This window comes from Vollenhovia emeryi, unplaced genomic scaffold, assembly GCF_000949405.1.
Source record: "Vollenhovia emeryi isolate VEMERY1.0 unplaced genomic scaffold, V.emery_V1.0 DF939145.1, whole genome shotgun sequence".
Lineage (NCBI taxonomy): Eukaryota > Metazoa > Arthropoda > Insecta > Hymenoptera > Formicidae > Vollenhovia > Vollenhovia emeryi.
In genome coordinates this window covers 2418165-2434470 of record NW_011967221.1, presented here as the reverse complement: position 1 = coordinate 2434470, position 16306 = coordinate 2418165, and the positions used below count along the sequence as shown (strand labels likewise).

Here is a 16306-nt window from a genome sequence, read left to right as displayed (position 1 = left end):
TGTTTATGATCGTTTACATTTTAGTCCAACATTAAATCTAATTATTTAAAATTTTAAATATATTAGCATCACAAGTACGGGAAAAAAACAGTCGGTTTATCACTTAAATATTTATATATTACATGTATTACAAATTATAATTATACATGTATATACATAATTATGTATATTGTTTACACATATAATGTAAATTTGCAACAAACAAAAATAATATAGAAGATGTTCGGGATTAAAAAGATAATTTAACTCTTTGAAAAATCTGTAATTAGTTTTTTTATCGAGTGCTTTCACAGCAAGATCTAATTACAAGATCTACTGATCTTCATTACACCGAGACGGAAAAAGTTTCTAAAAATTAAACTCTGATAGAGTGTAAATGTATACGCCACGTTGTATTTCGATGAAATTTACGGGTAATTTCCGTAAGAAAGACATAACTTTGATGTTTCATATAATTAGTGGGTATTACACATATATGCGCGTGCAGAGGCGCGTATGCGCGAGAGTGTATCACAAACAAGACGACGTTCCCGATCTACAAATACACTGAAAGGGGGTCGCGAACGACGAAGTTGCGAAATAAATTATCGATCTCGGCGGAGTTTCTGAGCTAGGCGAACCGATCTTGAAAGACTTTGACAAAGAAATGGATGGCCACATACGGCAGTCAATTTATTTTCGCTCTTCACACGGCGCACACAATGCGGAGTAACTCAAGAATATACGTCATCGGCCCATTAATTATGCATGATGCCGCAATCGTACATTATTGTATAATTTTTATTACACAATGAACGTCATTCGTTGTTTTATATAAAGGTTAGCTATAATTTTTAATATAATTCAACATACAGCGTGCGAAGGCGCAATCTACTTGTGGATCTATATCATCGTGACATAACAGAAATATATTATCCTATTATCCGCGAATTTCTGCCGCGGGTTTATGGTGGGCACGACGGTATATTATCTAATGCGTTGAGAGATCCCTTAGGAAAATTGGAGGCGGAAATTCTAATATGCGGGTGTTAAAAACTTGTAAATGAAAAACGCGTGAAACCCACCCGTTGAAACCAACGAAACGGAAGATGTATAAATCTCTCATTACGCGAGTAATTATGGGGAACGTATACCTAATTGGGGTGGATATATTTTATGCTTGATAAAACAACGATAAAATTTCATGAAAAGTTACCGTATTGCTACCAAGTTAAACTTAGACATTAGCCGTGCGGGTATAGTAATGGTTATTTTATTACTGTATAACCGTTCGATAGTATATTATTAAATGGACTATTTTAATCGGTCGCTATTGGTAATTTTTAATCGACCATTTGTTTCTGAGACCGGGACATGTCATGCAGTTTTTTTTTAATCTCATACGTGTGTGTAACATTTGTGCACGATTGAAAATACGTTTAATGAAAATTCACACTTGATAAAGCTTGTTGAACCCGTTGAGATAAACCGCGGTATCCTAGTTTGCTACATTGAATAAAATCGTGATGCTTCGCGCGATATGTGCGCGATTCATTCCACGGCTTGTAGTTTCAAGCATGGAAGCATCGTCGGCTGCTGGGGGCCACTTTATCGAGTAAAGTCACTACAGCAGCTTTTACAGGAATTACTCGCTGAATTGCAGCGAAGGGCGCTTCGACATAAGTAAAGTGTACACAATGGATTCATCGCGGTACCTATAGCTAAAATCCTAACGCTGCGCGCGCGCCGCTTCATTGAATTAATCTTAGTCTACGAGCTTTTACCGTGATCGCGGGAATCGTGAAAAATGATCCTATTTATTTTGTTTAAGACGAGATCTATCACGAGGAGAAACGCTTCAACTCTGGCTTCCGTGCCGATATATGCGAGGAAGATTCTCTTATTCTCGCCATTCTCCGTCATTGAAAATCATTGCTTTCATTGGAATAATTGAAAACGCCGAGATCCTGCGTGACAAAGATCTTAAAACAAGTTCAGGTCGTTCCTTATTCTCATTGTAGCATAATTTGATTCTCAGGTGGGAAAAAAAAAAGTGGACGACTCGACGAAGCCGGCCGTGAAAGTTAAGATCGCGAAAGGGGCCGTCAGGAAAAATTAACATTTCAAAGTACAGGATGCGTGTGCGAGTAGATCGCGCGAAAGGGTGGCACGGTAGCGAGCAGACAACCTCGTGTCCCGCACGTTTGTCGAATAAATTACGCGATTTCTAATTAAGTACGACTAAAGTGCCTATTAGAGTTGGCTCGTTAATCCCTCTACGTTGAGCGACATTTTTCCCCTGGATTCACATCCGTACAATTGTTCAAAGCTCTTTTAACGCAAATCTCATTTTAACAAAGTGCTGTTTTTTTTCTGACGAACGAGAGATTTCCCGTTCTCTTTCGCCCTTTCGATACAATCGGGGTACACACTGGCGTGAGATAATGATAGTTAAATAAATGACAAGGATGTTGGAACAAATAGACGAATCGCGATTTATCATAATTAACTATGCGTACGTATAACAGATAGACGATTTTATCAATAATCACGTGATTTATTTCATTACCGCATAGTTGAACGTTGATTAAGGTTGATTCTTTGAGAGAAACTGAGTTTAGGCTGATGAAATAAATTTATTAAGTTTTATTCTTCGACAATAAATAGCGTCTAATAATAATATGTGCGCTACGGAGCTATACACATCGCGAGACAAAGCCCTGCGCATTCTGGTTAGTGTGAATATTTTACTGCGAGTATTATCCGATCGATCACAATCTACTCTATTATAATATAATAATTGTAATATTATGACAAACGTGGCCGGTCGGATAATTGTTGCTTAAATAGTAATAACGCAAAGTGTTTCTTAATCCGGGAAGAAATATACCGACGTGATCTCCGTTCTTGCTTAGAACCTCAAGACTATTTCCGAGATGCCTCTTACGTATTGAAAAATATTCCGGACCGCCGTATTTCTCAGCCAGAGCGAAGGATATATTTGTCCCAAGTGTCGTACTTTTAAATTATTACAATCCCGTCTATTTGTCGTTTGTCAATTTCACATTCCGACGGAAGGAAGGGAAAGCGACAGCTTCAAGCAGAACTTTCTCTCGGCGAGATTACCGTTCTCGCCGTTCCTCCGCGGCTCGTCCGGCCTTCTTTTTCGCCTTCCACTAGACTAGGGAAAGACTAGACGACGAGCCCGGCCGCGCGACCAATTTTCATAGCGCGCGACACCGGGACGAGCCGCGTATCTCATTGCAGTAAGCGGGCGACCCAATTTCATAACAATGCAACCCCCGTCCGCCACGCACCCCGAGCGCGCGCGGGTGTGTGCAAACGAGACGCAAACAAACGGAGGCAGGGTAGAGAAAATGGAGATGGGAGAGGCGGGCCCGTTTTGCCGCTACCGGGGCTGCGGCAGGCGAGCGACTGGGGTTCCGCAATTTAGAAGGGCACCGGGTTTATGAGCGCCGACGACGGTTATTTATACTTGCGCGTATAAACGTAAGGGAGAAGACTCGCTCGCGTATTTCGCTCACGTCGAATGGTACCCGCCCGGTCCGCCGCGCGGTTCGCGATTTGTCCATTAGAATCCATTAGACTCCGTAATTTCTAATTACCCCGCGCCGAACGGGGCGACCGACTTTCCGCGGAAGCCACGAAAGTTACGAGCTCGCGAGATGATAACGAAGTACTAAAAGACGCAATTTTAATTTACAAAATTACTCCCGCGGGAATATGCTCGCCGAAATAAAGCACCGCTCTCAAGTGAAATAACGTCTCCGAGAGGTGAATATATACATGCATTTATGTGTTTGTCTGGAGAACGGTCCACGGAAGGCTTAATTCGCCTCCGACGGCGGCAGAGAGACGAAGAGAGAGTGAGAGAGAAAGAGAGAGAGAGGAAAGAGACGAGAGGAGATGGATAGGGAAGACCTCCCCCGCGCGCCCACGGTTTTACGCGCTCGCGTGAGTCGAAATTCATGCAGCGCAGGAACTGATATTTCTCAGAAAATGAATCACCCTTGTACAAACGAACCGACACACCGCGGTAACAGCGGCACAATAGTCAGACAATAGCAAAAGCGCGGGTGGTTGCTGGCTGGTAGCTAGCGAAAGGGACTGGATGACGGCGGGGGTGTGGGGTGGGGGGGGGGAGGTCGAAGGGGAGGAAAATAGCGGAGGGACGCGAGAGCTCGGGGGATGAGCACGGGCGAGGGTGGGAGATTTCGTGGGTCGCTTCTCCCTCCGCGTGTGTGGAGCGTGTGCAGGTGGCGAGGCGAAGGAAGGCGACGAAGGGGGAGGGCGAGGAAGGATGGAGGGATGAAACTGCGCTCTCCAGACGGAAGCAGGATGAAGGTGCGCCTTTCCGCGTATAAACCGCGCCGAGCCGTACCGCCAAACATCACCCTCTTCCTCCTCTCCTCCTCCTCCTCCCCCCCCCGCGCAAATTAAATAACCCACATCCATTAAAGGCGTTGCCGTTACTCTTCCGGGTTCGTACCTGGTTACCGAGCACTTAATGTCTAATTAACGTATTACGCAAATCGCCTGATAAGAGCGAGCAAATGCGCGAGCGAACGTCGCGCGGATCGATAATTTATGATTCGCCCCTGCGCTCGAAAACCTCCTCTCTGTCCCCCTACCTGGCTCCATTCGCGTCTAAGTCGAGAACTGTAGATCTCGTTTAGTAGAAAAGAGGATTAATCACTTTTGCCAATAACGAATCAAATTTACTCTGACGAATTTTGGACGAATCTTACGCGTCGCGGGGATAATTTCCTGCGATTCTCACCAAGCGTATTTTTGGCAGTCGACACCGTTCTGTCGTGTTTAAAGATGTAAATCGCATGTACGTTGTACGTACTTTTGGCTCAGATCGAAAAAGGTCTTATTAATCCGAACGCTCTGCGAGACACACTCTCTCTCAAGATTGAACCGATATAAATATTTAAGTCACTTATTTTGCAGCCGGATGAATAAGCACAATCTCGAGAAACTTATTAAAATCGAGCCTTTGTATCATTTTACGTCGGCATCACGTTCAACTTTCAACAGTGCAAAATATAATTTACTTTCACAATAAATGATTACTCAATAGCGCCAAAGTAATTAAATAAAGTTCAAACAATAAATAATATAATAGTAAACATGGTTAATTGTTTAACACGTAACGTGTTTGTCTTTTTGACCATAACATTTAAGATTATGAAACACATTTTCGGACAAATTCGACGCAGGAGCAATTGCTGAATTTTATATACGTTTTTACACGGCGTCAAGCCGCGTCGTTAAAAATGCATCTCACCGCAAACACAACAGTGTACTTATCCGAAATTACATTGCCTTAAAACGCACGAGCGTTAATTAATTACTACAACTAGTTGCGGACAAAGCGTATTAAAACATTATAAGTTATCACAAGTTATTATCAAGACTAGAATTATCTCTATATTCCACACGTCAAAAGAATCAAAGTCAAAAGAACGTTACACCTCTCCTCTGTACTCATTCGTAATGGTATCCTCCTTTTAAAATATTTCTTGAGTTTTAATATAATATTGTAATTTTAATACCAGCTTAAATTATATAATGACTGAGACAAAAGTAAGCTTTGATTAAATTCCCGCGTCTAGATTTTCAATAAATTCAGTATAAAAGCTTTTATTGGCCACTACATTTTCGCACCTATTTCGCACCTAATTTTCAAAAATAAACTTTTTTTGTACGCGTACTAGCGTACGCGTTTTAAAAGGGAGACATTCTGGTATAGTTTACGTAACTCTAAAACTTCCAAATTCCTAAGCCGCCGTTTTACAGGCGTTTTCTAAGTCGAGAGATTTAAATTACATGAATTTTCTTTAGTTAAAGATAAGAAAAGCGAAGTAACAATGTAGACAGATTTCAGCGACACGATGACTGATGATGAGAAACGTTTCTTTCACGAGCACCGCGCGTTATCACGGACACCTATACATACATATATTCAAATGACCGTTCCTTGGTGTTCATGAAATTTAAAACCTATCGACCGGCATACAGCAACTAGATTCTCATGAGATTGCTCCTTTGAGGTCTGGTCAATCGCGGCGGCACTCATAGTCCTGGTTTATCAAGCTGCCCTTCACTCTCTTGCGAGGCTTTCATGAAATTTAATAGGTTGTCCGATATACTCTTCGCTTTTTCACGTCAAGTCGGTTCATAAGAAACAAAGGACGCCGGCGCTAACATTTTTTTTTCCCCCCCTAATACTCTACTAGCTCTTATACAATCTTTTACTACCTTTCCCTCTTCGCAACATTTGATTTTAATTGCGCAGCGTAGTTGCATGCTGAATATTAGCAACGTTGTGTGTGTGAAAAGTGCTTCTAAAAGATATTACCATTTTCACATTACTATGCACTTTTTCCAACGCATTACTATTATACGTGAACGGCTTATTTTGCAAATAATGTAATCTTGTTTAAAATCGTATTGAGGCCAACGGGCCATCGCGCTCAAATTTTAGATTCCGTTGTAAAGCTTGATTTACGTGATTTCGAAAATAAACGGTTTGCTCGAGAGGGATTTTAATCTGCATGCAGTGAGGAATGATATTATGCACATCGGGCACACGATCATCCTCCGAAGAACTAGAAGCTATTTATGTATTATTATGCCCAGCTACCATCCCCTGTGGAAACGATACACCCTATCTCGCGTTGCGTCGCCGGTATCTAATAGCCTTTACTCCTTATTCGTTTCGTATAATAAAAGGCGCCATTTTACAGAGAGACGGAGTCACCTCCGCTTTTGCGCTCGCTCGGAGGCGAAACGCTTTACAGGAAAATTCAATAGATAGCCGGTCGATGGAGGATGTTGTAGAGATTGTTCCGCCGCGCGTGATCTATGGGGGCACCGTGGCCCGGTCTACCCCATAGCCTTCTCCAAGTATCGAAGTGCCTACGACAACTCTCCTGTTCGATCCGCCGTTCCTCCTGAAACGAGATCCAAGTACGGAATGATTTGTAACCTTAGACGGTGCTCTGAAAGAAAGGGAGATATTCCATGCAAACGTAGTTGAACAGTTGCGCAACACCGACTTGGAGTTTCTCGTTTTGTAAAGTAGTGAATAAAAGATGGATTTAAATATATTCAATTTAAATATAAAGTAAGCACTTTGTGTTTTTAATGCCGCTCACAAAAGAACTGACAACCACGGGGAAACATTTACGACGGAATTTCAAAAATACAATCTTCGTAAAATTATTTCCTTCATTTTAGTTCTTGAATCGGATATTTTCATGCTAATTATATTAATTAAACATTTGGCATTAATACAATTTAGATTCTACTTTCGCTGCGATTGTCATACATAAATTATTAACGACATTTATATCGTCTTTTTATATCATCTAATTCGTTTCCTTATTTATAAAATAATATAAAAGAATAGGATTGTCTCAATGCGTATGTATGATTATGTGGTTGTGAGAGATAAAATTTAACGGACATTAAAAATTAAGTATTTCTACATCTATAAGTATCATTTTCTGCTTCCGGACTTAGCGAGTACGGTCTCCTTATGGATCGCTTGATCTCATCATTTACAACGACGGTACGTGGATGTACGTAACCAATGCGATTCAATATAACGGACAGTAACGAGATTGCCGAGAGATCGGTACAATTAATCCCGTTTCGAATTACCGTTCGACGTCGCGCAGTCGTCATCGATCATATGGCACTTACCAGCGCCCTGTCCCGTTTACGTCGTATTTGCTCAGCGAGATCCGCGATGTATTCTCGATTGCCGACGCCGAGCGCGCGGAACCTGCAAAAGAAAAGGAGAGCCCGCCGTCACACTCAGCCTTCATATCCTTTCTTTGATGGGCACGGCACCCCCGCGGAAATGACGGGGGCACGTGCGCCGAGGCGCGGATTACGGGAAATAAAGGTTCGAGGGGAGTAGCACTATCTAGGGCGAGCCGCGTTGGGTTTCCTCGAGCGCACTATTTAATATCGTCGCACCCAAAACGCGAAGATAGAATACGAATGAGACTGACGGTGGGATCCCCGGGTGCATAAACAGATATAATTGAAAATAAAATATTCGATTTAGTTGAGAATACAAGGGTGGGTGCCTTTGTGGGCGAACGAAGAAATGTATGCAATGTTTGGCGGGCGGGGCAAAATTATTTCAAAATAATAGTATAATATCTTTGCCGGTAAAAAGATTGTTCTCGGAAGGAAATTGCAAACCGCCAGAGAGTATCTTGCCATGAAAACTCCTCTAATAGGTCGTTCGGAACCGGCGTTAAACTCTAAGTCCTAAAACTCTGCCTAAAACTGTAAAAGGACGTACAGCATATAATATGCGGAAGGGGTCACCGTGTCTTGAGAAAGAAAAAGATTATTACCTAATTGTTAATATCCAAAATATCCAAAATACCGTATAAATTCTGTTGGCTTTTAACAGCTGGCACTTTTTACAGGATGGTCTGAAAGTAATCATGAGTGACGTTGTCTTTTCGGACAGTCGTGAGCCGTAAATATTGCAGGTGACGCGACCTGGACAATTTATTCATGGTCAAGAAAGCACTGACGTTGTTAATTATCGCTGGCGACATTTGAGAATTCTGATTACTGGACAATTTATCTCCGATTCGTTTCGGAGTGAACGCTAAATTAAGCCAACTGGCGCAAAAAAAACAGGTACTTTCCACGCGAACGGTTGCAGTCATCGATATTTTCTCGATGCTTTGAATAGTCTTTAACGACTTCGCGCTCATAACTCGCACGAATACCTCGCATAACGGAGTCGGGAACGCGCGCGAACCAATCGAACGCAGTATCGATCCTCGTGTGTCGCCAAATTAAATACCTGCGCCCCGCAGTATCGAGGTACCTACCCGATTTTACCCTCGTAAAAAAAATGGACAAATAAAATAAAAGCACGGCAAAAAGCCTCTTTTTTTTAAGTGAATAACGCCCCGGGCTCGCGCCGCAGCGTTTTTTCTTCGGGTTATCGCCGCACGGTGACAGATAATCGAGGGTGATTAATTACTACAGGCGCCGCAGCGTTTGAATGTCGGCCAACTGTGTTATAAACAACGCCGCGCACCTCCGGTAACGCAACTTTCTCTCATACGCTATTCCATTAAACGTTATCAAAGTGTCTCGTTACATGTCAGGTTGGTGCTGCTTCTGTTCGCGTCCGGCGCTGTACGACCGTTTACACGCAGATTTATCGAACGATAAATCAGCATTATCCTATCGGATACAACGCCAGAGAAAAGTTACATTAATTACTCAATCAACCGGGTAGAGAACTTCGATCGTTAAAAATATTTATGGCGGGACAATGATATTAACAGTCACGTTAGCGACTGTCTTTCGCCTTCCCACTACAATACATCACGCATCCAATTTGAAACATTACAATGGCACCATAGTACAAAGCCGTTTGTAATTTGCATTAAACCATTTCAGAAAATCCACTTACATGATAAACATTTAGTTTCAAGCTAAAATAAAAGAAAAATTCTCCCCCTTTCTCTCCTCCGCCTCCTCTCTGCCTCTCTACGTGACGACTGCAAGTCTCAAAGAATGTTATTCGAAAGGAAAAGATTGTCATATATATGTATTAAAACATAAATTTCTTATGTACAATATTTCAGAATCAAGGTTTTTTTTTCAGTACGTATATATAACATAATTCCGCGAGAGAGGAGAAATTCACATTTAAACATTTTCCCGAGAAATTTTAGAACATAAGAATATATTTGCGTGAAACGGCGCTATATAATAATATATTTATGCAGGAAGCTTACGATAAAACCTTCCGATCAGGCATTTTCTAGAGAGAGCCGACTATTCCTCCGCGAAGTAAATTCTTCGTAGAAAAATGTTCTTTTACGATGGCGACGGAAAATTATGCTGATGAATATTTGGAGCGACGTTAGCACACAAGGGAGGAAAATGAGGGTGAGATTGAGCAGGAACAGGTGAAATGGTCGAGGTCGAGTGCATCCGGGTCAATTGGTTGATTACCTGTAATGTAGTTATATCCCCGGAGTGTCGTATCGCCACTAACCAATTCTCCAGTTACCGTCGTGTCTTGTAGTGTTTGTCACACTTACGAGACGTCGGATGAAAAATTAATTGTAAATGCAGCGACAGTGTATGACCGAGAATTGACATTTACTGCGCGAGAAAATGTGAACGCGCGATGTCATGTCCGCGTCATTCTACGCGTCCCGTTTTTCATTTTTATACGAAGATGTCCTAGTGACTTTCACGTCAGATTGTTAGGCGAAAGAGAGAGAGAGAGAGAGAGAAGAGGGGGAAGGAGAAGGAGAGTGAAAAGCGGTGGAAATATCTGAGAGGAACGTTACGTAGGTATAAATATTTCGAGACATAAATTGGAAAATTAATACTCGTGCGCTTAAAATATGTAATAACATACAGGACATTTGATTTAGATTCATTTAATTGTAATTCTAATATTCCGGCATGCATTATATCTTTCCGTCGAACGGATACGAAATATCAAATGCACTGTCTAGATGAGTGATCGATAAAATTTTCATCAAGTAAATTGCGGGATAACAATAAGGGGCTTTTAATATCAATTACGATAATGAGTATATGTACGTGATTACAGCCAGTTACGTATTTATGCCAGGCATGCAGTTTATTGATTATCCCATCATCTCAACATCTGTCACCTTCAACGCTTGCAATTTCACGTGACGCGATGAATGCGATTCGACAGCGTGTTACATAGCACGCTGCTCTCAAGTGTATTAATGTAAAAGCACAAAAAAAGAGACGTGGCATTCAATAAATGTTTTACATTAGCTAAGGATCGATATTTAAACCGTGATATAACGCACCGAAATCCGGAGTTTGCCGTTCTCGCAGATTTAGAGACTCGACGCGGAGCGACGGATTGTTCTGCATTCACTGAGCGTCGCTTTGGGGGCAAACAAGCTAATATTCAAACACCCCATACTTACGATTCTATCGTGTATCCCGGACGAGTGGCGTCCGTGGCGAGATAGCGCCTGGACTGCGGATACGACTGATGGCGTCTGCTGGTTAACAAAGGTACCAATTCGACACCACCCGTAAGCTCGTACACCTGAACCTCCTCCTTGTAGAGATTCCTCGGGTCCGGTTGTGTTTCCGAAGCGATACCTATTCGGGCAAAAGACCGACACGGAGACGAGATTCAAGCTCCGGTAGCAGCGAGAAGCAAGCGGCAACCTCTGCTATTTACCTGGCGTCGCTCTGTCATCGTAGAATTTATTCACGTCCACAACAGCCGGAGGGTCCGTGTTCCTCTTGTATAGTCTGTCGATCGTGGAGTTGCTCGTCCAACCCTGAAGCAAGTCGAAGCTTTTAACCAGTTAACGTTCTTCTCTTTTCTTTATTGTTGCGTTTAATTCCGTTCGCCAATTTGGTACTTTGTACTTTAAACAAACGTGTTTATCTTGTAGCGGACGTTTAAATAAATTGCTATCCTGCCTTCTATCCTTTTTATTTTATTTATAACTTTTAACAGCTGTTTTTACGAAAATCTAGTGATATAGCGTACACCTTATGCACTTTATCCCGAAAAAGAGATGGCAATAAAACAGACGTAATAATTTTGTGTGACATAAACTTGTAATATTTTTGCAACAAGAAACAATGAAAAAGCATTTCCTGAATGTTACTCTAGTCTTGTTTAAGATCACTTGTTTCCGACTATGAATTTTCATTCTTCAAAAATTTCTAATTATCTATAAACCTCGGAATTTCGAAATGCTCGCCGAAATATGATCGGCCGATAACTCAATATAGCGTACGTCAGAGCACACAAGCGATAAGAGGAAACACAAAATCGACGTGCAGAAAGGGCAACGTCTCGAGCAAATCCGCGGGTTCGTATATTATCAGTAGTATACTCGCGGTTTGATCCGACCCGAGTCGCGCGCCCATTCATCAACGTCGGTCTCGTTAGCTGGCTGGTAACAACGAAGCCTGCCGGCTTATTATTAGGAGAGAAAAAAAAGCACGCTATAAATCCGCCCGCCATAAATCGAGATTCGTAGACAAGTACACGGCGACGAGGCAGAAAGGGGAGGGTCGCACGTGCGTCGGGAAGAAGCGCCACGGGCTTAAAGGCATATATCTGATCGGTATAAGCATAATATGAAGGAGCCTGAGCGTAATAAGAGGGTAACTTAGCCCCGAAGTGGAATGCGCTAATAAATTTCCGTCTAAACTTTCCGGTCGCGCTTAGGAGGCCGCCCGGAGGATCGTTCAATTAGCCCGGAGTTATGCGCGTTGCGCACGTTCGAGAGACGGCGCGGGAGCGGTTAATTAAAAATTAAGAGCCGCGCGCTCCTCTCCGAGGAGACATCCATGGGGCGTCAAGGAGCCCACGAGGAAGCCCGGGGCCACGAGGAGAGCGTTCCATTATCGGTCGAACGTTATCACGAGCCGCGGACTAATCTGCCGATGTCCACCCCTTTTTTTTCGGCGCGCGCGCTCCAAGAGACGGGATTTATATTCGCGAAACGAATGAATTACCGTACGGTCGATTGCGTTTAATTGATAACGCCACGCTTTCGTATCAAGTGGCGCACGACTGTTACGCTCCGCAAGATAAATCCGCCGTCGCGAAAATCGTTGCAGCCATCGGACCCGCCGCCCGTCGTGGGCGTCTGCACGGCAACAATTTTTATCTTAAAACTTAATTATGTGATCGTGGCACAGCAGGGCATCTCGAAGAATTTTATGCGAGTAAAGTTAGAATATTAAACTCTCTGGCGCCGAATTAGACTGCGCTTTCATCTCCACGTACGGCTCGCACTGGCCTCACCGTCCCTTTATTGTTTAATTTTATGAGAATTTCTTGAAATTTTACCATACATTTTACTGGCAATTGTACTTACAGTACATTTTACTAGTAGAATGTATGGTAAAGTTTGAAAAAGCTCTCGTTGGCCGGAAATCATAGTCAGATCTCATGTTTAAGACCGTCTTGAATTTATCTAAAGATGCTGTATGGAGCATTTTATTGGCTGCACCGAGAGACACATTTTATCGAATAAAACGAAATAATTTGATTGAATCATTTTGTTGACTGAACGTGTAATTTGGTTGCATAAAACGACAACTATATTGCTGAAAAGAAGTCAAATGTTAAAATTAAATTTTGCTACCATGAGTTGTTTATCTGAACAAAATCTTATGGTTGAGATAACAAATTCGTCCATCTCATCACGTCCTAAATAATTGTGTTTGTTAAATATAAGATCTGACTCTGAATATACCGGCGGTAAAGGTCCTCAAAATGCCACGTTGTCCCACGACTTATGATTTTCAGGGCAAATTTTACGAGAAGATTCTCTCCGTGTGCACCTGAGTCGCACGAGTCACGCGGGCTCTCCGTCCGGCGCGCTGTCATTATTACATAAAACCTCGGACGATTCCTGCGAATCGCGAAATTCTACCTGGGTCGAGTAACTTTAGATTCACGTGCGCGCGTTACAGGCAGTTGAGAAAATTCAGCCTCCGCGGAGGCAGCGCAGAGCCTCCGCGGAGAGAGGCGCGCGAAATTATGCGTGTATATCAATTTCGAATGTCACCGCGCGCACTTTATCCTCCCCCCCTTCCCGCCTTGAACACATTAACTCGTTCGACTCTACGTACACACGGGCGTAATACGCGATTCTCATTTCCGTTTCGTGCGCGAAGATAGTTAATTGAGCACACGCGAGCCGTAAATTTAACAGTAACATCAGAAACGATATTAGTCACCCAGTTTCGACGAGAGCGGAATTATGGAAATTACACGCCCGAAATCGAACGCCAATCTCCTCGATGAACTTATATTTAGCTGGAAATGTCAGTGTCCAAAGCTAGACGTACGTAATTGCAAAAGCGTCCATCTGCAATGCTGTTTATTACTAAATTATACAGGAAAATCGAGATCGCCGCTGCATCGGCGATTAGAATCGCTATTGAAATTCCGTTTCAGTCCGAAGGCGCGCGCGCGCGCGCAATTCGTATAATCGAAAGATAGTTCGCAACGTTTCTACGGCTCCCTTCATCGGAAAAACGCAGGACGATAAAGTGATTTCCCGAGAATTTCATCCGCGAAAAACCCCGGCCGAGCCCCGCAGTTCAGATTAGCCGCATTCGTCATGCGGTGTACAAATAAATACGCGACTCCTCTCCCCCGTCGGCCGGTTTATTGCATTTACTGGTCGCGTGTGCGCGTAAAAAAAAAGGAGAAAAGAGAGGAAGAGAGATTTCGTGAACCACGATTCGGCGCATCTCCGCGCGAAGTGCGGGCGCAATTTAATTTCTTAGCAAAAACGCGCCCCCTCACCCGACGCCCCTCCTTTATTTTATGTATCTCCTTGCGTGGTATCTCTTTACGTGGTAAATTACAGCGCGCAGAAAAAAAATGGCCAACCGCGATTTACTTTTGCGCTCCACCCCGGGATTAATTGCGCAGCAATTCACCATGCGAGCGAGTAGATAACTTCCCCGTTTTTAACGAGGGCGCGTATCGAACAACAGATATCGCGCCTCGTGCTCCCACATAAATTTGTATCGCGTACTCGTTCCATGTATTTCGCTATCGCTCGTTTCGAGGAGCACTTCTCCTCTCCCTCGATTGATACTTTCATTCTTGATGATGTAAAAAAGTCAATAATCTTCCTGCCAAGCGAAATAATTTACCGGTGCGTACGTGACTCAACGATGGAAGCAGATCACGGCCGAGCGAGGGAAATAATTGAGAAGTTTCGTGCAACATTGCGCTAAATTCTTCATTTACGACAGCGGCAAATCTCTCTTTCGTAATCATAGAAGAAGATGCAATTGTGCAAGGTTCAAAATAATTTAAAATACACGCTGTGGCACTTGCTATCGAGAGTTGAAATAATCTTAAAAACGATTTGGATAATTCTAGAACTGTGAGCGATTTACAAAAGAGGTAAAAAAATGTTTGGACGAAGTAACCGCATATTGTCGCAAAATAAATCCGTGACAGTTTTCGCTTAATTTTAAATAAACCGCCACACAAAGGATTTACGACCGCGACAAATTTCTCTTTCGTAATCATAGATGAAAATATAATTATCCGAGGTTCAAAATAATTTAAAATGCAGTGGCATTTGTTATCGAGAGCTGAAATAATCTTAGAAACAATTTGGCTAATTCTAGGACTGTGAATAATTTACAAGAGAGATACAAAAGTTTGGACGAAATAACCGCGCGTTGTCGCAAAGTAAGCCCGTAAAAGTTCGCTTAATTGTAAATAAATTGTTACACAAGAGAGAAGTTTCAAATTGAATTTCACAATTAGAAGCATTTACGAAATTTCTTTTCAGACCAAAAATATAGATCGCCGACACAACCCAATTTCGAAAATAGAAATTGCTTTATATATGGGCGAAAGTACCGTTTTCATGTTTAACAAGTGTATCATCGAACACTTTGTGCGGCCGCAAACGTACCATCGCACGTCTGTACCAAAATTAAATGACGATGTGCAATTTAGAGACGCTACGGCACGATGTTTACCGTGATAAAAAGATTCCCAGACTCTATCCTCCTATCGTCTCCGTGAAAAATATATCAAAATGGACTTATCTCTCTCCCGCAGCGAGCCCTTCAATTACCGCGACGTCTATAGTTTGCGACCCCTCGGGGCCAATGTTCGTCAATCTAACAGGGTTACTCTCGCGCAGCGGTAGAAAGTTTTGATGCAAAGTTGCCAGTACAGGCTGACGCGGGATACTCCCATTCGCCGTGACAATGTAATTTCGTTATCGTTTCAATTGGTTTCTCAGCAGGAGGTTGTTGTTTAAACGTGCAATTACGTAGGAATCGGTTCTCGAAAGTGCAGCGCGAGGCAGCACCCCCTCTCCTTTTCTCTCTTCCACCCCTCGCGAAATTTTATCGAGGGAAAATGGTTTTGCGCCCACCGTCACCGCCAAACAGCGACGTGTGCACAGATGCGCCGGCCTATTTCTGCAATATTCATTTTTAAAGACCACGTCTGCGTATAAAAATGATTTAATTGCCCTTTTCCGTATTGATTATTATGCATTCTCTATTAGTTATTATATAACGTGAGCGGTACTCTATAACTGATGTCTCTTTCAAAATAACTCGTTTTCCAAAATAGTTTTGTCAACGAAAGACTTTGATGCGAGCAAAATTGACTAAAATTAACAGAACACGTGTGCGTATAAAAACGACTTGTCCTTTTCCGTATTGATTATTATGTGTTCTGTATTAGTTATTATATAACGTGACTGGTACTCTATAA

At 42.5% G+C, this 16306-nt stretch overlaps 1 protein-coding gene across 3 annotated transcripts in view; it reads right to left on the bottom strand.

The window, feature by feature from the left end:
- Positions 1 to 5081: 5081 nt before the first annotated feature.
- LOC105566376 overlaps positions 5082 to 16306 on the bottom strand; it is a 22890-nt gene continuing 11665 nt past the window's right edge. For 2 of the 3 annotated variants that reach the window (XM_012020314.1, XM_012020315.1), the window contains 4 exons: positions 11249 to 11351; positions 10986 to 11166; positions 7717 to 7798; positions 5082 to 6962 (listed from right to left, as the gene is read on the bottom strand). In XM_012020314.1, coding sequence (XP_011875704.1) covers positions 6816 to 6962; positions 7717 to 7798; positions 10986 to 11166; positions 11249 to 11351 — 513 coding nt within the window. In that variant the 3' untranslated portion in view covers positions 5082 to 6815. Of the gene's footprint in view, positions 7011 to 7716; positions 7799 to 10985; positions 11167 to 11248; positions 11352 to 16306 lie in introns of all 3 variants that reach the window. The other variant, XM_012020316.1, reaches the window with a different exon arrangement.